Source organism: Bos indicus x Bos taurus, chromosome 15 (genome assembly GCF_003369695.1).
Source record: "Bos indicus x Bos taurus breed Angus x Brahman F1 hybrid chromosome 15, Bos_hybrid_MaternalHap_v2.0, whole genome shotgun sequence".
Lineage (NCBI taxonomy): Eukaryota > Metazoa > Chordata > Mammalia > Artiodactyla > Bovidae > Bos > Bos indicus x Bos taurus.
The window spans coordinates 28,240,225-28,261,562 of record NC_040090.1 but is presented as its reverse complement, the minus strand read 5'-3'; the positions used below and the strand labels follow the sequence as shown (position 1 = coordinate 28,261,562).

At 38.9% G+C, this 21,338-nt stretch overlaps 1 protein-coding gene across 1 annotated transcript in view; it reads right to left on the bottom strand.

Moving 5' to 3' along the window:
• Nucleotides 1-10,681: 10,681 nt before the first annotated feature.
• Nucleotides 10,682-21,338, bottom strand: part of THAP12 (THAP domain containing 12) — a 29,896-nt gene continuing 19,239 nt past the window's right edge. The window contains exons 3-5 of the mRNA XM_027562848.1: nucleotides 20,005-20,112; nucleotides 15,198-15,234; nucleotides 10,682-13,552 (exon numbers count right to left, since the gene is read on the bottom strand). Coding sequence (XP_027418649.1) covers nucleotides 11,619-13,552; nucleotides 15,198-15,234; nucleotides 20,005-20,112 — 2,079 coding nt within the window. The 3' untranslated portion in view covers nucleotides 10,682-11,618. The remainder of the gene's footprint in view (nucleotides 13,553-15,197; nucleotides 15,235-20,004; nucleotides 20,113-21,338) is intronic.

Below are 21,338 nucleotides of genomic sequence, written 5' to 3'. Positions count from 1 at the left end.
CCACATCAAACACTACAGTCTTCCAGCCCTTGTAGAACTTATATTACTAACGTAGGAAATCAACTCATTTCTAGAAAAAGGTAGGCTAGTTTCAAAACGGTCATCAGAGAAAGTTGCACTGTGGAGATAATATTTAAGCAAAAATCAGAATAGTGCAAAAAAAAGAGCTAGGAGTTAATTGGGCTAACAGCTTTCAAGACTCAGCACATGTAAAGGTCGTGAACAGGCTTCTCTGAATGAGCCTGATGAATGATCATCATAGCTGGGCAGAATGAACAAGAATCAGACTAGAAAATGTGACCAGAGGTAGGCATGGACCAGGTTACATAGGGCCTTAGGGTCATGCTCAGAGTTTGGATTCTGGCCTAAGACCACTGGAAGGGTCTGAGAAGAGGAGGTTCATGATAACTCTGCCTGTTACATGGAAAATAGACTTGGAGAAAAAGGTAAGTGAGAGGTGATAGGAGTTTGAACTAAGGTGGTAATAGCAGAGGTCATGAGAAGTAACTGGGAGCAACTGATTCGCTTGCACTTGAACTGGGACTTGAAGAATCAGTGGCCTAACAAATGGCCACCAGGGTCAATGACTTTTCTTTGTAGACAAAACACCTGGCATAATGCTTGTCATGAAGTGTATTAAATGGAACTGGAAACAGCAACAAATCTTTTGGAAGAAAAATTTTCATGTAACTCATCTTGAGTTTTCCATTTCAGAATGCTACACAATCCTTTCAAAGATGAGAAAAATAAATATGTTGTGGAAAATAAGGAAAAGATTTAATTCCCCATACTCTTACCACCTAGAAACAAACATTAGTAATTTGATGTACTTCCTTCCACTCCAGTCTTTTCACACCCACTTTTTTTTTTAAAGGTGAGGATTTCCATTCTGAGAAGCAGCCTGCTCTATCAGCATCGGTTGGTCCGGATTTGACTCTCACTCTACAGCTAAATGGCCTTTTACAAGTCACTTTCAAATCTACAAAACAAGGACAGTAACACCTACTGCCTCAGGTTCCTGTAAGCCTAAATAAAATGATTCATACAAAGTGCCTAATACGACGCTTGGAACATAGTAAGTGCTCAATATATAGTAGTTGCTATTAATAAAAGGAAGTCCAAATCCCACAAGACACAATTATAAGGAAAGTTTTCAACATCTCATTTTTTAGGAAAAAGGCTTTGCAAACCCACAATCTAACCGCATGTACCATTCCAAAGAAAAATAATCATACCAAGAATAAGAATTTGCCAAATAAAGATGTAAGCAATACCAAATATTTTTAAAACCAAAATTTTACGGTAACACAAAATAGCAATGTGCCAAGAACTAACCCCAGGCTCTGGCCTGTATAATAAATCTCTCTCCTATAAACCTGACATACTTATGGGATTACCGTTTACATTAATAAGTTTTAAGGGTGGACACTGCTCACTTGCCAAGAAATGGTTCTTTCAGGCTTTCCATCTTCAGCTTTGGCTGTGTGGCAGGACAGACCACGGCACTGTCAGGCACTTCTGCTCTCCCTGGCCTCTGCCACCACCGAGTGGTGTGATCCTACACAAGCTGTCCTGTTTAGTCATCTGTAAAATGAAGTGCTGTCTATACAATTCTGCTGCTCTAAAGCTTCTACAACCATGCAGATTTTAATATGTATAATACTGGTTTAAGTAAGAACTATCACTTCTTAATTAGCAATCTTAAAAACCTTATATAGCATACTGAGTATCAGAATGATCATCTGGGGCTTTTTTTTTTTTTTTTGGTGGGGGGGTGGCGAGAGATGATTCACATTATATGGATTTATTTCTATACTAAAATAAAATTGTCACATTTTCTTTGAGAAGGAAGTAAGAGGTTAACTTAAAAAATATTCGGGGTTATGTGGTCCCATGGTACATACCATTTTCAAAGGTGGATCTTCTCTTGACAAATGTTACTTTCTCAGTGGCTTCAAACTTATTCCAAATGGACCTCTTATTATGTTAGTGGTCAATTTGGCTTACTTTTACATACCATTATCACTCATTAATTAGATGAGGTAATATATGAGAAAATAAATGTTGCTGTTTTTGTAGATTCCTGCAAAAGCTGTTGCCTATCCTTTGAATCTCTATACTCAACGTTGGCCATCTACTCTTAGCTATATTCAGGGAGACGTGCTGGACCCACACAGGTTCTTGCTGGACTTACATCTAGTAGAAGATCCATCACCTGACTCAGATTTCAGGGGAGGTGAAGGCCCTAGGGAAAGTGATTCTCAGCTGAAGTCTGAAGGTGAACAGCAGGGGTATAAGGGTGATGACTGGAGACAAGAGCACATCTCACTCTCTTCTAGGTCTAGCTAGGGCACCACCTCCTCTAGCTGCTCAGGACCCTCCCTTCACACCATAGGTTTTCCTGAAGCTGGGTAACTAAGTCCTGGTTTGTTCCAGGCAGTCCTGCTCTGTCGTTCTGGCACTAACTAGTAATAGTGACCCCTTATGCTATCAAAATGGCACCCCACTCCAGTACTATTGCCTGGAAAAGCCCATGGACAGAGGAGCCTGGTAGGCTACAGTCCACAGGGTCGCAAAGAGTCGGACACGACTGAGCGACTTCACTTCACTTTACACTATCAAAAGTGCCCTGGTTGGGATGATCAATGATAGGATGACCCTATCCTAGTCCTGCTCCTGGCTTGCATGTCTGGCTCCCTGACATGACTGAGCTCCCTGAGGATATGGGCTCCATCTTACCTCTAAATCCATGGCGTGGGCTTCATCTCATTCATCTTTGTATCCATGACCTGAGTCTCATGCCTGAGGCTCAATTCAGATTGAATATCACAGACATTCAATACAATATTTGAAGTAAGAATGAAAAGCAAATATGAGACAAAGAATTAGACTTGCAATCTTTACATCATGTTAAAATCATGGTTACATCTTTCACTAGCTGTGTGGCCTTCTAATCCTTAGATTTTCACCTGAAAAATTAGGGATAATAGGTGGAAAAGTTTAAAGGAGATAATTCAGGTAAAGTGCTTGAGCACAGCACTGAAATTCAGTGAGATCCTTGTTTGCAGCAGCTGCTACTGGACAATGATGAGCACAGCTCCTGCTGCTGCAACCCTGCTCTAAGAAAATTAAACTAAAACCTAACAAGTATCCAGTAAGCACTCAAGAATTGTGCACTAAACACATCTTGGCCTTATGCTAGACCAAGCTGGCAGCAGACCAGATTCTTGGATTACAAAATGCATTAAATTACAGTTTAGTGAGACTTCCCCAGTAGTGGTCCAGTCGTTAAGATTCTATGCTTCCACTGCAGGGGACACACGCTTCCACTCCAGGGTTTGATCCCTGGTCAGGGAACTAAAATCCCATGTGCCACACAGAGCGGCCAAAAAGATTTAAAAAATTACAATTTGGAAGTCAAAAGATTGGACTCTTTTAAGTTCAGTTTAAATAATAACAGAAGAAAAACCCACCTCATATCCACAAGCAGCACAGAACACAGAACACAGAAGCACTACCTGGCCACATTTTAGACATGTTAATTAACAGCATTTAAAATTCATCTTTGTTAGAACCATGCCCTCTTTTAAAAGTTATTTTTCTGTAAGCATGCCAACTTGGATATTTGGGCCCATCTCCTCTCTTTTTGAACTGTCAGCCTCTCAAGTTTTATGTGATTAATGTATATAGAGAAAATTAGAAAAGGCTTCAGATTGAGTCAACAGTAGTTTTCTTGATCCCTCAATTATAATATCCTTTTTGCAGTATATCCTTGTTGAACATTTGGAATGAATTAAAACTTTAAACTTCCAGATGTTTAAACTACTACTGTAAATTCAAACTCATTAAAAAGGGCAGATTTACTACCTCTACTTAGTTTTGAAGTCTGTTGTTCACCCTGTCCAAATAATTTATGAAACCAAATACAGTGGTAAGTAGTGTATTCTATTTATATAGTATTCATGGTAAGAAATAAGGGGCATGTAAAGAGGTCTGGAAATTAACTGCCATTTTAGCCAATCTATAGATCACACTTGTTGTTGTTTCTAAGCTAGTAATTGTTTCCTGAAACTGATCTAGAAGACTTTTATGCTAATCTGTACTAAAAATTACTTTGCTTTTTCTGGCCACAAAAAGCTGGCTACAGAAGAACATTTGATTACAGCAGAAGACAGCTGCACCCAGTCTCATGAAGTAAATGGACCTGGATCTACAGTCCTTTGTGGTAGTGCCTTGGCAGCCAAACAAAGGTGGCAACATTTCTACACCTAGTTTGTAAAGTCTCAGAAGTTTTGAGCTTCACTTTTTTTTTTTTTTTTTACAAGGAACCCATATTGACTATAATGAGCACATTTTTAGAGATGCTGAATGCTGGCAATGGATAAAGCAAGAACATGAAAGAAGCCCATTCCTAAAGCAAATATTTCTTTTACAAATCTTAAGAATGAAGTGGCTTTCACAATCAATTTTAAGACTGAAGGACTGGATTGAAGTACCTAGTTCTGGCATTTATTAGCTATATAATCTGGGGCAATTCATTTACCTCTGTGAACTTAATTTCTCAACTGAAAAATGGGGATAATTCTTGCCTGAATTTTTTTTAGAACTTGAATGATATATAAGCAAGGTGCCTTGTAAGTTCTAAAATATATAAATATTAAAAACATTCCAAGTACAATTTTTGTATGTTTAATGAATTACTTTAAATAGTACTTAAAAAGTAGCTATCTCTAATATGAAATAAAAACCAGATCCAACTAAGTTACTGCAGAGGAACTGGTCTCCAGAGGGGTGGGAAGTGGAGTCTCTTTCAACTTAATCAATTATCACTTACTTCATGGGGTAACTGCTAAGAGTTAAGTAAAAATTACAAAAAATTATCAATAAAGTATTTGTTCTCATTAATTTACAGGTAACAAATCCTGTTAGGCTTTAACTTTTTATCCCCCAACATAGAGTGGATATGTCAAAAGCAAAAATCCCTCCCATTATATATGCTAAATCTTGAATATATTTCCTAGTATCTTTTAAAAATTGTTTTGATATGATATACTATCTTTTAAAAATTACACAAAGTTTTTATGGATACCCTATGTTATTTTCTTTTAACTTCAGTAATATGATCCACTTAACTCTGTGAAGTATGTTTGTGCGTGTGTGTGCAATTATAAGTACAACTGTAGTCCCATGGGCCAGCTCTAGGCTGTAAGTTCTGTAAGAAGCACATCTGTTATTGCTAGCAGTTAAGCACACAGAAGCCTGGCACACAATAAGCATTCAACTAATATTTGTGGAATAAATACTGACTACACCAACTACACCAACCAAAATCAGACTGATTTTATTCTTTGCAGCCAAAGATGGAGAAGCTCTACACAGTTAGCAAAAACAAGACTGGGAGCTGACTGTGGCTCAGATCATGAGCTCCTTATTGCCAAATTCAGACTTAAACTGAACAAAGTAGGGAAAACTACTAGACCATTCAGGTATGATCTAAATGAAATCCCTTATGATTATACAGTGGAAGTGACAAATAGATTCAAGGGATTAGGTATGATAGAGTACCTGAAGAACTATGGATGGAGGTTCGTGACATCGTAGCGGAGGCAGGGATCAAGACCATCCCCTAGAAAAAGAAATGCAAAAAGGCAAAATGGTTGTCTAAGGAGGCCTTACAAACAGCTGAGAAAAGAAGAGAAGCCAAAGGCAAAGGAGAAAAGGAAAGATATACCCATTTGAATGCAGAGTTCCAAAGAATAGCAAGAAGAGATAAGAAAGCCTTCCTTAGTGATCAATGCAAAGAAATAGAGGAAAATAATAGAACGGGAAAGACTAGAGATTTCTTCAAGAACATTAGATACGAAGGGAACATTTCATGCAAAGATGGGCTCAATAAATGACAGAAATGGTATGGACCTAAGAGAAGCAGAAGATATGAAGAATAGGAGGCAAGAATATACAGAAGAACTATACAAAAAAGATCTTCACGACCCAGATGATCACGATGGTGTAACCACTCACCTAGAGCCAGACATCCTGGAATGTGAAGTCAAGTGGGCCTTAGGAAGCATTACTACGAACAAAGCTAGTGGAGGTGATGGAATTCCAGTTGAGCTATTTCAAATCCTAAAAGATGATGCTGTAAAAGTGCTGCATTCAATATACCAGCAAATTTGGAAAATGCAGCAGTGGCCACAGGACTGGAAAAGGTCAGTTTTCATTCCAATCCCAAAGAAAGGTAATGCCAAAGAATGCTCAAACTCCCACACAACTTCACTCATCTCACACACTAGCAAAGCAATGCTCAAAATTCTCCACGCCAGGCTTCCACAGTACATGAACCTTCAGTGAACTTCCAGATGTTCAAGCTGGATTTAGAAAAGGCAGAGGAACCAGAGATCAAATTGCCAACATCTGTTGGATCATCGAAAAGGCAAGAGAGTTCCAGAAAAACATCTACTTCTGCTTTATTGACTATGCCAAAGCCTTTGACTGTGTGGATCACAACAAACTGTGGAAATTTCTTAAAGAGATGGGAATACTAGACCACTTGACCTGCCATCTGAGAAATCTGTATGCAGGTCAAGAAGCAACAGTAAGAACTGGACATGGAACAACAGACTGGTTCCAAATAGGAAAAGGAGTATATCAAGGCTGTATATTGTCACCCTGCTTATTTAACTTATATGCAGAGTACCTCATGAGAAATGCTGGGCTGGATGAAGCACAAGCTGGAATCAAGAATGCTGGGAGAAATATCAATAACCTCAGATATGCAGATGACACCACCCTTATGGCAGAAAGCAAAGAACTAAAGAGCCTCTTGATAAAAGTGAAAGAGGAGAGTGAAAAAGTTGGCTTAAAGCTCAACATTCAGAAAACTAAGATCATGGTCCTATCTGGTCCCATCAGGTCCCATCACTTCATGGCAAATAGATAGGGGAACAGTGGAAACAGTGACAGACTTTATTTTTTGAGCTCCAAAATCACTGCAGATGGTGACTGTAGCCAAGTTAAAAGACGCTTGCTCCTCGGAAGAAAAGTTATGACCAACGTAGACAGCATATTAAAAAGCAGAGACATTACTTTGCCAACAAAGGTTTGTCTAGTCAAGGCTATGGTTTTTCCAGTAGTCATGTATGGATGTGAGAGTTGGACTATAAAGAAAGCTGAGTGCCGAAGAACTGATGCTTTTGAACTGTGGTGTTGGAGAAGACTCTTGAGAGTCCCTTGGACTGCAAGGAGATCCAACCAGTCCATCTGAAAGGATATCTGTCCTGAATATTCCTCGGGAGGACTGATGCTGAAGCTGAAACTCCAATACTTTGGCCACTCGATGAGAAGAACTGACTCATTAGAAATGACCCTGATGCTGGGAAAGATAGAAGGCGGGAGAAGGGGATGACAGAGGATGACATGGTTGGATGGCATCATTGACTCAATGGACATGAGTTTGAGTAAGCTCTGGGAGTTGGTGGTGGACAGGGAGGCCTGGCGTGCTGCAGTCCACAGGGTCACAAAGAGTTGGACACAACTGAGCGACTGAACTGAACTGATTCATTGGAAGGACTGATGCTGAAGCTGAAGCTCCAATACTTTGGTCACCTGATGTGAAGAGCTGACTCATTAGAAAAACCCTGATGCTGGGAAAGATTGAAGGCAGGAAGAGAAGGGGACGATAGAGGATGAGATGGTTAGATGGTATCATTGACTCAATAGACATGAGTTTGAGCAAGCTCCAGGAGATGGTAAAAGACAGGGAAGCCTGGCGTGCTGTAGTCTATGGGGTTGCAAAGAGTCAGACACGACTGAGTGACTGAACTGAACACCAACCTCTATCTAATCCTGCAAAAATGATAATCTCTGTTTCATCTATGAAGAGACTACCATAGACTCAATCTACCTTCCAAGACCAGAGTTTATGAAGATGCTTAACAATTCAGGGTTTTCAAGCTTTTAATAAATTCCCCAATTAACCTGGAGAACATACATAAATTATGAAAACATGTGGTGGGCATCTTAAAAGCTTAACCAATGCTTGCTACATGAATGTTTTGGATGAATTATTATAGCACACTGAAAACCGGGCCCTATTTTACAGTTCTGGTCATAACGATGAGGAGTCTATTATCCTTATCCTTTCTGAGCCAGCCTTGTGACTTGTTTTGACCAAAATATGTGGTGAAAGTGACATTCTGTGAGTTCTGGAGCCCATACTTTGAAGCTATTGCCTTTGGCTTCTTGTACTCTGAGACCAGAAGTGTTAGTAGCTCAGTCATGTCCCATTCTTTGTGATCCCATGGACTGTAGCCCACCAGGCTCCTCTGTCCATGGAATTCTCCAGGCAAGAAAACTGGAGTGGGTTGCCACACCGTTTTCCAGGGAATCTTCCCAACCCAAGGATTGAACCTGTGTCTCTCGCATTGCAGACAGACTTTTTACTGTCTGAGCCACCAGGTAAGTCCCTATAACCATGCCACAAGCCCAAAATAAAAGACCACATGGACAGGCCCAGTTGTCCCATCTAGGCCCCCAGCCAATCTGCCAACTGAATGAAGAGCCCAGATGAGATTAGCAAAAGAACTGTTCAAAACTGGTGGTTTAGCTTTTTTTCTTTTCTTTTTAAGCCACTAAGTTTTGGGATACCATTAAGTAGTAATAGATGATTGATGATAAATTATCTAATCCTCATAGCGCAGCATGTGGTTTTACAGTTGAGGAAATATACCCAGATTACACAATCTGCCAAGGTCAAACTGCTGCTTAAGTGTCCTAAGAACTAGATGCAGCTATTAAAAGGCCTGCTCTGTGTCTCCTCCTCTGTCATCCTGCCATCGTGAACCTGAACAGTTCTGTCAAGGACAGAGGTACCTCTTAGAGCTCTGGATATAAGAAAAATCCTGTTATCATTTTTATAGCTTGCATGGGTAATGTGTCCTGATTTAACACATCTGCCCTGTTTGTCTACAAGAAAATGCACTACTATCAGTTCAGTTCAGTTCAGTCGCTCAGTCGTATCCGACTCTTTGCGACCCCATGATTCGCAGCACGCCAGGCCTCTCTGTCCATCACCAACTCCAGGAGTTTATTCAAACTCATGTCCATTGAGTTGGTGATGCCATCCAGCCATCTCATCCTCCGTCATCCCCTTCTCCTCCTGCCCTCAATCCCTCCCAGCATCAGGGTCTTTTCCAATGAGTCAACTCTTCCCATCAGGTGGCCAAAGTATTGGAGTTTCAGCTTTAGCATCAGTCCCTCCAATGAACACTAAGGACTGATTTCCTTTAGAATGGACTGGTTGGATCTCCTTGCAGTCCAAGGGACTCTCAAGAGTCTTCTCCAATACCACAGTTCAAAAGCATCAATTCTTTGGCGCTCAGCCTTCTTCACAGTTCAACTCTCACATCCATACATGACCACTGGAAAAACCATAGCCTTGACTGGACGGACCTTTGTTGGCAAGGTAATGTATGTCTCTACTTTTTAATATGCTATCTAGGTTGGTCATAACTTTCCTTCCAAGGAATAAGCGTCTTTTAATTTCATGGCTGTAATCACCAACTGCAGTGATTTTTGAGCCCCCCAAAATAAAGTCTGACACTGTTTCTACTGTTTCCCCATCTATTTCTCATGAAGTGAAGGGACCAGATCCCATGATCTTCGTTTTCTGAATGTTGACCTTTAGGCCAACTTTTTCACTCTCCTCTTCCACTTTCATCAAGAGGCTCTTCAGTTCCTCTTCACTTTCTGCCACACTTTTTAAGGGTGGTGTCATCTACATATCTGAGGTTATTGGTATTTATTCCAGCAATCTTGATTCCAGCTTGTGCTTCTTCCAGCCCAGCGTTTCTCATGATGTATTCTGCATAGAAGTTTAACCAGGGTGACAATATACAGCCTTGACGTACTCCTTTTCCTATTTGGAACCAGTCTGTTGTTCCATGTCCAGTTCTAACTGCTGCTTCCTGACCTGCATGTAGGTTTCTCAAGAGGCAGGTCGGGTGGTCTAGTGTTCCCATCTCTTTCAGAATTTTCCACAGTTTGTTGTGATCCACACAGTCAAAGGCTTTGGCATAGTCAAAGCAGAAACAGATGTTTTTCTGGAACTCTCTTGCTTTTTTCATGATCCAGCGGATGTTGGCAATTTCATCTCTGGTTCTTCTGCCTTTTCTAAAACCAGCTTGAACATCTGGAAGTTCACATATTGCTGAAGTCTGGCTTGGAGAATTTTGAGCATTACTTTACTAGCGTGTGAGATGAGTCCAATTGTGTGGTAGTTTGAGCATTCTCTGGCATTGCCTTTCTTTGGGATTGGAATGAAAACTGACCTTTTCCAGTCCTGTGGCCACTACTACTATCAGTAACACCCAGCAATTGGCAAAGACACTCTCATCCTGTTTTCTAAAGCTCAAACAGCACTAACTTATCCCAACATAAACAATTCAATGTCTCTGCAATATTTATTCATTTACATTTTAGCCAGCAACAATTATGCAAAAATTAACTATATCAGGGGTCATATAACATATTTTAAAAGTTAGATAAATCTTACATTTAATAACTTCATAATTTAAATGGTTTTTTTAAAGAACTTATCTTCAATTGTGAAGGTGATATTTTTGAAAAGATAATTTTACCACAAGAATCTGTTTTGCCCCCACCAAAAAAAAAGTATCTGAACTTTACACAAAATTCACATTTTATTTAGGTTGAAATAAACTATACAAAATTGATTTTCTTCACCAAAAATAACAGCAATATTTTCTGTATTATTCCTAGATAAACTACAAAACACTTATTTTTGTAGGCTTTCTAGGCTTTGCTTGTAAATCAAGATGAGGCAGTAGATACAGTCATGGAAAAAGCCAGAAGAAAACAGACAAATCAGCTGTCAGTATCCATGGCCTCTGATCCTTTCTTGACCATGAAATTGAAGTGTTCAACATATACCTGCCAAAAAGCTTATGAAGACGTAGGCTCAATAAAGGAATGTAAACAGCAATACCAGATGTGGAACAACAATGGCAGGCTCTTCCATTCAAATTTTAACTTCATTTGATAAAGAGAAAATCTACACTGAAATCCTTGTTGGACAAGCTTACACATTTCTCTTAGAGTCTGATAATTTTCTTAACTGTCCTTTACAGATTTTTAATAGCATACTTATAACTCCTACTATTCAAAAGTCAGTCATGAGCTTCACTGTAACATTTTACAAAATGCATTCCTTCCTCCCATACCTCCTCTAATTTTATTTTTTCAAAGATCCGATAACTTAATACCTGACAATTTGATCCACAGTGATAAACGTAATGTCTAAAATCACTTAACTAAAACAATTCCAAAGTGCCATTAGCAGAGATCACATAAAACTGTAATATGGTACTTTCAATGCTATCTTCTGGAAGAACAGTTAGGTCTCCAAAGCATGGGCATTTGAACAGGCCATTTAAACAGGCAGATTATCAATGACTAATATACTCAATGGGAGGCCTACAGATCAAGATATTCAGTGATTAAGTGGCCTACCCTTACAACTTTTCTGTAAGATATTTTAAAATTTCTTACATTTTTTTTTCAAATATCAAATATAAGAGAAAGTCTAGGTTAAAAGTCTCTTAGGTATTTTCAATGGTTTCTGAATTATCTGTAGGAAGCTCTGACTTACTTGTATACAGTTTGATATATGTATCCACCATTAAATCCAAATCGTGTTTTATATCAAAATTTATGTTAAGCAAAGCCAAGTTACTTGATCTTTGATCTGTTAAAGTGTTCCTCAGGTATGCTTTGAGACGCTTTCGCCCATTTTCATAGCGTTCATTCTCAACTTTCATCACAGGAAGAATACATAGGACCTTCAGCAATGCATAAACATTAGGAAAAAACTTGATGTCTGGTAGATGAAGGGCTTCATAAATAGTTGATGGAAGTTCTATATCTTTCCCTCTGTGTTTCCATTTAATTCTCCAACAATGCAGCTCAGCAGAGAGTGTGTCAGGATTAGGTAAGTCACTTCGGTACATGTCAGCATGGTGCTCCTCTGATGTATTGAATTTGAGCTGTCCCATGACAGAGGGTACCAGGGATAAGCATTTAAGCGCTTTGAGGTGCTGTTCTGAGAATATATCTTTCAGTTCCTGAATAATGTGTTCCACAGTTGGAACACTTAGAGTTTCTTTGTAGTAACTCTCAGAGGTTAGCTGAGATTCCAGGTTACTGTGCTGAGCTCTGCGAAATTTCCCTGGGAGTTTCATCTGAATATCAAGTTTGGTTGCCAAATTTGTGGCTTCCTCAAACCAAAATTCATGATAAACTTCAATATTTTCCATCACTTCATTTAGTGAATGTAACACTGCAGTCAAGCTACTGGCTGCAAAAAAGACATCAGAGGTTTGCCCCTGAAGATTTTTCCCAAAAGCTCTTGTAAAAGATAAAACATTTTTAAGAACAACAATGGTAACGATGAAATCAAAATCTGTTACCGCACTACAGAGCACAAATGCTCGGCCAGCTATACAGTTATTCCATCTAACATTTGTGTCACTATTTATACCATCTAAACATAAAACAAGTGCTTGTAGGAGGTCCACTAAGATTTCAAAAGCATCATGCCTGCCTGTCCACTGAGAATGGCAAATTTCCTTCAGTTCTTTGCCCCTTTCTTCATTGTTCTGAAAGAGGAGAGAAATTACATTTTCAAGCTCTAAAAGCAGTTGTGGTGATCGATGAAAAAAAGAACAAACTTCCTCAATTGTTCCTAATGCAACAGATACTCCCATAACAGGCACTGATTTTGCCAACCACATATTTAAGGCACAGGAAGAGCAGAGTGTGTAGATAGCTTGGGGATATTTCTCTAAAAGTCTAGAAGCAACAACTTTCATTTTGGATGAAAATCCACTAGATACAATGTAAGCCTGGCCACGACAGTACTCCATGTTTAATCCCCATTTCTCAGTTATTGTAGTGTGAAATTTCACAGCCAAAATTTCTGCATCAGCTTCGTAAGGCAGGAAGCCTACAAATTCCTCTCTCAGGTTGTGAGCTTCGTCGACAAACCTCACCAACACCGGCAGGTGCTCTTCCCCTGCTATGTCCACCACATCATCAGTGATGATGGAAAAGAAGTGAGAATCTCTCACTTCCCTGAGGGTTTCTTCCCGAATGCAGCTCTCACAGATCTCCAGCATCTGTTTCTGCTGTGTTTTGGAACAGAACAAAGTGTTAACTGCTGTTGTCTCAAAGCGCTTTCTCAGAACCTCTTCACCAGAATTGATCCGGCACTCTAGCAGTGCTTGAAAGTTATCAGGAGTAAAAAGACCTTCTGGGATTTCATCAGTTTCATGTCCATCCAGAGGTATGTTTTGTTTTCCCATAAGAATCAAAATTTCAAATAAAGATTTTAAATATTCCTTGTTTTCCTTCTCTTCAAGAGTTAAAGGTAAAATGTCTTCATCCTGCTCTTCACCCACTTCTTCTGCACTGGGATTCTGAGCATTGCTGTTGTTTATTTCCTTATGTTTTGGTTCCTGTTCAGAAGTTTCATCAACTGGAAAACAAAGAATTAATTTTATAAACAGGTTCATAAGGAATCATACAAACAAAAAATTACATATTTGACTGGTTAAATATTTAAAATTCACAAATTCATTCATTCAACACTCACGAGGCACCTACTAGACCACAGACTAGGATGCAGAGATTAAATTAAGACACACTCTAGTGGAGGAGACAAATACTCTGAATGAATATATATTCATCCTACATGTCAATGCTATTATGAGAGGAACAATTTCTTATAAATTTAAGAAGGCACATTACATATACAGAGTAATAACAGACAGTTCACGCCGTCACAAAAAGGACCTGAAGGACTAATATTTACTGAGGCACTGTGTTGTCCTCTTATATGTAGCAGACTGCTCCCTCTACAGGCATGTTATCAACCCCATTTACAAATGAGGACAGTAAATAATTGCCAAGGTTACAGATAGAGGTGAAAATTCAAATCCAAGCTTGTCTGGCTCCAAGGTCCATGCTGACACTTTTAAGCAATACTTTTATATGGGAGATGAGACAATATACTACAAACTATATTCATGCAATTTCTAGGGCTCTATTAGTATATTATTAATAGAAATCTCAGCATAATCTCTTCATATGTGGATGGGAGAACTGAGGCCCTGAGGTTAAGGGTTCTGACCGTACTCATACTCACAACCCTGTAAGTCCTGGCCCCTGTGGCCCCTTTTTTAACCATCATGGGTTCGTAGAAGCTCCAACCACAAAATGAATGTGTAGTTCCCCAACTCTGGCACCCTGTTTCAAGGCACAGAATATCCTTCACTCCTTTCTTTGCCTGACTCCATGTCTCTTCATCTATAAAGGAGGAAAGTAATAGTACTCAAGTACTATTACTAAAGTAATAATTACCTCAAGGCTACCGTGAGAATTACATGAATTAATATATGCAAAGCTCTTAATGACTTGGCACACAGTAAGCACTCAGTAAAAAGTTATGTTAATAATAGTAGTAGTAGGAAGAGATACGAAAGGAAGATTAAAAGTAAAAATTGATAAGAACAAAAACCCCTCTAGTTCTCATTCTTTGGTTACACAGCTCAGGCATCAGCACCTGGAGAACAGCTACTGTGACTTCCACTCTCCATAAAGCCAAGTATCTCAACAGCACTTATTCTTTTAAATATTTACCAAGAACTTAGTATGTACCACTGGAGAAGGTGATGGCAACCCACTCCAGTGTTCTTGCCTTGAGAATCCCAGGGACAGCGGGGCCTGGTGGGCTGCCGTCTATGGGGTCGCACAGAGTCAGACACGACTGAAGCGACTTAGCAGCAGCAGCAGCAGCAGCAGTATGCACCACAGGTTGCATGGACAGAGATTCGGCTCCTTTCCTTCCCTACAATGAGATACTCTGCCTTGTGTCCTACCACACTGGGAGCACCTAGTGGAAAGAGAGAAGGCCAAGTGCGTGGCATAGTGATACTCAATAAAGACTAACTGAGCTAAGATTTTATCTCACAAACAATTCCAGACCACAGGACAATGCCTACCACACTCTTACATCATTCTCACAATAGGTTTTTGGACATAAAACATATTTATTTGTCCTTACCAGGTCAAGGCCTTTTAAAAAGGCATTCAGAAGTTGAGTCATTAACACTATCACTTACTTTTTTTCTGTTTCAGTGTCCTGATTTCATCTTCACTCTAAATGATAAGAAAAAAAGAAAAAAATATCTTTAATAAAACTGAACTCCAGTATATCATCACAGACTCAAGTAAAAAGCATATTATGAGTCAAATTTAATTCTTTTTTTTTTTTTTGGCCATGCCATGCAGCATGTGGAATCTTAAGTTTCCTGACCAGGAATTGAACCTGTGCCCCCTGCAGTAGAAGTGTGAGATCTTAACTACTGGACCACCAGGGAAGTCCCAAATTTAATTCTTTCAAGAGCATAAATTCTTCATAAAGAATACATTCTTCAAATAGATGACAAGAAAACTAGAATAATGTGCTAATGACTCCAAGTTTATAATAAAATAGTAGAGGGTAAAGAATACATCATTTAACTTACTTTATACCTAATCATCATAATTTGGGATTACAAGTATGTGCTGGCTAATAAAAGGCATGAACGTATATGATGGCATTTGAGGTCAAACTCAAGGTCCATAAATCATGTCCCTCTCCCCTAGTTTAACTCCAGGGGATGTCATGTAAAAGGGAGTTGCTGGAGTCCAGAACCTAACACAAAAGCTGTGAGAAATCTCTGAGAAGCAGAAAGTGACAATGCCAAAATGGAAGAGAAATGGATATAAACAGCAGAGAGAGCCAAGTGGCATCTTCAGGCTTAGACTGAGGGAGAACTTTCCAAATGTGTCCTTTTCTCGCTCTAACCCACTATACGTGACTGAGCGACTGAACTGAACCCACTATAATTATTAGCTCACAACCTACCCCATTACTATTGTAGGGCATGAAAGCAGCAGTACCAGTGACAGCTAGAGACAGCAGGGTACCTGCTGGGCAGCACAGGACACAGTACTGGTAAAATGTCAGCAGGTTAGCCAGTCTGGAACATTCCCTCCTTATCCTATGGGCTGTGGAGTTACAAGGATGGCAGATCCAGAAGTGAGCCTGCTGTATGATATCTGAGGTTCTTTGAGGGGCAGAGAACAGGAAATGATAGTTACAGGATGAGAAGTGATTGAGCTCCTCATCCTTGCTTCATATTACTAAGAAGAAAGCTGAGGTGCAGTGTTAGCACTCATTTATGAGAGGTCCCAGAAAAAAAACAGAGCAGAAGAAAAGCATGAAGAAATAAAAACTGAGGATTCCTCAGAACTGTACAATATAAGTCTGGATAAGAAAAAAACCTCACATTCAGATATAGTTTAGTCAAATTTGAAATATCAAACATAAAGAAAATATTTAAAGGAGGAAAATGCATTCACCTAAAAAGGAACATGAGACTGGCATTGACGTCAACAGCAATAATGGATGAAAAAAATCGAATCTAGCAGAAACCAATAAAATAGCTCATAAGTACAGCAATCAGTGATAAAACTCACTACTGTTTCTTTGAAAAGACTATTAAAGTAATTTTAGGAGCAGAAAAAGGTAAAACTCTAGGTGAAGCTCATAAAATTTTGGAAACATATAAAGCACAAGAAGAAAGAGAAACAAATAAACAAACAGAAATGATAATCAAAATATTCCCTCATCCACCCAAAGCCCTCTGATGGTTTTACCAAGTTCAACCTAACTTTCAAGAGCAGACAATATCTACCTTATATAAGTTTTTCTAGGGAAATTAAAAGAGAAAAAAAGAAAAGTTATCTAACTCATTTTATGAGGCCAACGGATCCCTGATATCATAACTGTATAAGAAGAATACATGAAAAGAAATTACAGGCCAAGACTTACAAATGCAAAACTGACCAACTAAATTGAACAGTATATGAAAATGAAAAGAAATATACTGCAATCAATTAGGCAAAGATGGTTCAACATCAGCAAATCCATCAATGTTATCACTAAGCATTAAAGAAGGGGGGAAGAAAGAACAGATACAATGAAAATATTGGTAAGTTCCATAAGTTAAGACAAAAAATAAACCTCTGAATATGAGGACTAAAAGAAAATAAAGGAAAAAAAAAAGAAAATAAAGGATATTTCTTTAACTTGATAAAAAAAATTACGTAACAATACCAATGGTAACATCACACTTAATGGAACAAGACAAGTGTACCAGCCGAGACATTCCTGGGACTACTCAATACAGTACTAGAGATGATCCTGACCAAACAATAATACAGGCAACAGAAAACATTAAAATTGGAAGACTGAAAGAAGAGGCAAATCTGTCCTTATTTACAGATGATACAATCAACTACATAGAAAACCCAGTAGACTATTAGAATTAATCTAAAAAAAAAGGATCTTCAAAATTGGTGGAGGAACTTTACTGGTGGCCCAGTGGTAAGAATCCGCCTTGCCATGCGGGTAGCACACGTCTGACCTCTACATGGGGAACGAGGACCCCACATGCCACAGAGCAACTAAGCCCTTGTGCCACAACAACTTGAGGCTGCACACCACAATTACAGAGAGTCCGTGGACCACACTAAAAGACCCCGCACGATGCAATGAAGATCCCATGAGCCTCAACTAAGACCCAACACAGTCAAACAAATAAATAAGTTCTTTAACTGGTGGAAACACTCTCTTAACCAGAAATACATAATCTTACCATAACTTAGCAAGTAATTAAGGAAGGATGTACACGTTCTCTTCTAAAGAACAACAAAAATCCTGACAATTTCTCAAAATTTTTACTTTCTGCACTTCTAAATTATTATAATTTTTTTTTTAGTGTTTATTTACTTGGCTGCACGGAATCGTAGTTGCAGCACACGAGATCTTTAATCTTCACTGCAGCATGTTGTTTAGTTGCTCAACTCTTTTCAACCCCATGGGCTGTAGCCCACCAGGGTCCTCTGACCTGAATACTGGCGTGGGCTGCCATTTCCTTCTCCAGGGGATCTTCCTGACCTAGGGATCAACCTGAGTCTCCTGAAAGTCTCCTGTATTACAGGCAGATTCTTTACCACTGAGCCACACTGCAGCATGCAAAATCCTTTAGCTGCGTGTGGGATGAGGGATCTACTGGGCCCCCTGCTTTGGAAATGAGGAGTCTTAGCCCCTGGGCCACCAGAGAAGTCCTGTTTTGAAAGTATTTTAATAGTCTTTTCAAAGAACTAGTAGCTTTGTCAATGACTGCTCTGCTACTTGATAGCTATTTTATTGTTTTTTTTCCATTCATGGATATGACTAATTAACACTGTAAAAATACTAATTCAAAGTATTTACAATGAAAATCTCAACAGAATTTCTAGAATATGACAAAAGGATTCTCAAATTCACATGGCAGAATAAAAGTATACAAATAGCTAAGACAATTTTGAAAAGGAAGGCTTAAGAAATCACTCTATTTGAAAATGATATAATATAAAGCAATGTAAGGGGCAGCATCTTATCCAGACTGATTAACAGACTATGTTGGGAAAACTTGATCCCTATAAATAGAAAGGTAAATTAGATCTCTACTGGACACTATACAAATTCAAATGGATCAAAGATCTGATTATGAAAGGTAAATATAGAAGAAAATGAGGAAAACTAGACAAATGTTATCTTTAAAAAGCACACAGCCAATGGACTGAAATGACTCATTAAGTACAGGAGCACGGATACAAAATGGAGGAAGGTGAGGAATGGGAATGGTTATAAGGAAAAAAAATGAGGGGCTTCCTGGTGGCAATGGTGACAGAAAGCCATGGCCTGAGGAGTCTGAGTAATTTCATTTTGTTCATTTGAGGCCAACAAAAAACAGGTAGGTTTTAAGGATATCAAAGGTTTATAAAAAACATGCACAAAGATGTCACATAGAGAGACTTAAAAGCTTTTATAAACCCTGTCAGTACTTAATAGTGATGGAATCCTTATCTCTAGTAAAACTACCCATGTCTTAACTTTCACTCTTTCCCTTTCTTAATCCCTTTGTGCCAAAATATTCTAGAAATATACTTCAGTCCCACTTTACCACAAAGGAAGAGGTGAGTTTTTTTTCCAGCTTCCCTGGAAGAAAATGATTTAGTAGCCCATAATTAACAGCATGAAATTAAAAGATGCTTACTCCTCGGTTATGACCAACCTAGACAGCATATTAAAAAGCAGAGACATTACTTTGCTGACAAAGGTCCATCTAGTCAAGGCTATGGTTTTTCCAGTAGTCATATATGGATGTGAGAGTTGGACTATAAAGAAAGCTGAGCGCCGAAGAATTGATGCTTTTGAACTGTGGTGTTGGAGAAGACTCTTGAGAGTCCCTTGGACTGCAAGGAGATCCAACCAGTCCATCCTAAAGGAAATCAGTCCTGAATATTCATTGGAAGGACTGATGCTGAAGCTACAACTCCAATACTTTGGCCACCTGATGCAAAGAGCTGACTCATATGAAAAGACCATAATGCTGGGAAAGATAGAAGGTAGGAGGAGAAGGAGCCAACAGAGGATGAGATGGTTGGATGGCATTACTGACTCAATGGACATGAGTTTGAGTAAACTCTGGTAGTTGTTGATGGACAGGGAGGCCTGGCATGCTACAGTCCATGCGGTGGCAAAGAGTCAGACATGACTGAGCAACTGAACAGAACTAAACTGAATTAACTGCATACTTTGGCTCAAGTCAACAAGTATCAACTGGCTAAATTTGAGGAAGATTTTCCAAAGCAAATACTAAAACAAACTAAATATCTTAGGTCCATGCTACTTCAATAACCATGGCATTAATCCCCCATAATGGTACACCTGATATAGAGAGTAACTTGGTTCAATGTTAACATGAATGCATCTATACTACATTTCATAATATTATAGAGGATAGAAAAGCTGGAGGAAGCACACTGACATACCAATTCTTTTATTCGTTTTCTGTGTCTACTATGTGGATTATTCAAATGGCTGGTAAGATCGAATATTGTTGGTATGGCATTATCTCGGAGAACTGTCCTGTAAGGACTCTGAAAAAGAAAAATGCATTAATGCAGAAACAGTCCTTAAAAATACATTACACACAAACAAAATTGATTGTTAATGATTTCCCCAGTACTACTTCAACTCCAATTCTAAAGTGTAGAGACTTGCAGAATTGATGATGTCAGTCCAGATCAGCTAACTATTTCTAACTCCTTTTACATTTGTCCTTCTGGCAATCTTATAAATGAAGGAACTGAACTGATGATAGGCATAAAAAGTAGAATGTATCTGTATTATATATATTTTTTTCTAATTCAATCTTCCCGCTACTTTTCTGTTCTTCCATGAGCCTACAAAGTAAAGCATGCACAGAAGTTTCTCAAATAAGCTATCCTCTTATACATTTCATAGTAACTCTTCCCTCCTTTACCTGCCATTCCCTCCTCTTTTGCTACTATTACTGAGAAGCATTAAGGCACTGTGAAATAATACTGACGAGGACCCAAGAGACCAAGAGACCAAGACCTGGTGGCTCAGACAGTAAAGAATCTGTCTGCAATGCAGGAGAACCAGGTTTGACCCCTGGGTTGGGAAGATCCCCTGGAGAAGAGAATGGCTACCGACTCCAATATTCTTGTCTGGAGAATTCCATAGACAGAGAAGCTGGTGGGCTACAGTTCATGGGGTCAAAATGAGCTGCACACTACTGAGCGACTAATACTTTCAGAGGAGGCTTAGGGGCTAGCCCTTAATCTACCAGTGACTCACTCTGAGACCCTGGACAAATACTTTTCCTTTCTGGACTCAGTTTCTTCTTTTGAATAAAACTCAGGTATTGAATTAGATGAAGTTATTCACACACTAATGATCATAATGCTGACCATTTCAGTTACCCAACCACTTACACTTTTTCATAACTGACTCATTTTTTTAACTAACAAAATCTTAAGGAATAAAAACTATAAAATAATGATTTGATGAGCTAGTTATATTTTTAACACATATTACAAAATTTAAGATAAAAACTGATTCATGTGCCACTTGTTATCACTCATGTGCCACAAGTTATACACATAATCACATTTTTGCAAACACTGAACCAGGTATTTCTAAATTTCCTTCTAATTATAATATTCTTGTCACTGAAGGATGACCATTCTCTATCCTTATAAACTAATTCAATCTGACTAGAAACTGAATGCAAATTTAGATGGTTACAGTCTCCCACAGCCAGAAAGACCAGAGGTCAGGTAGGGACAAGAAGTTTATT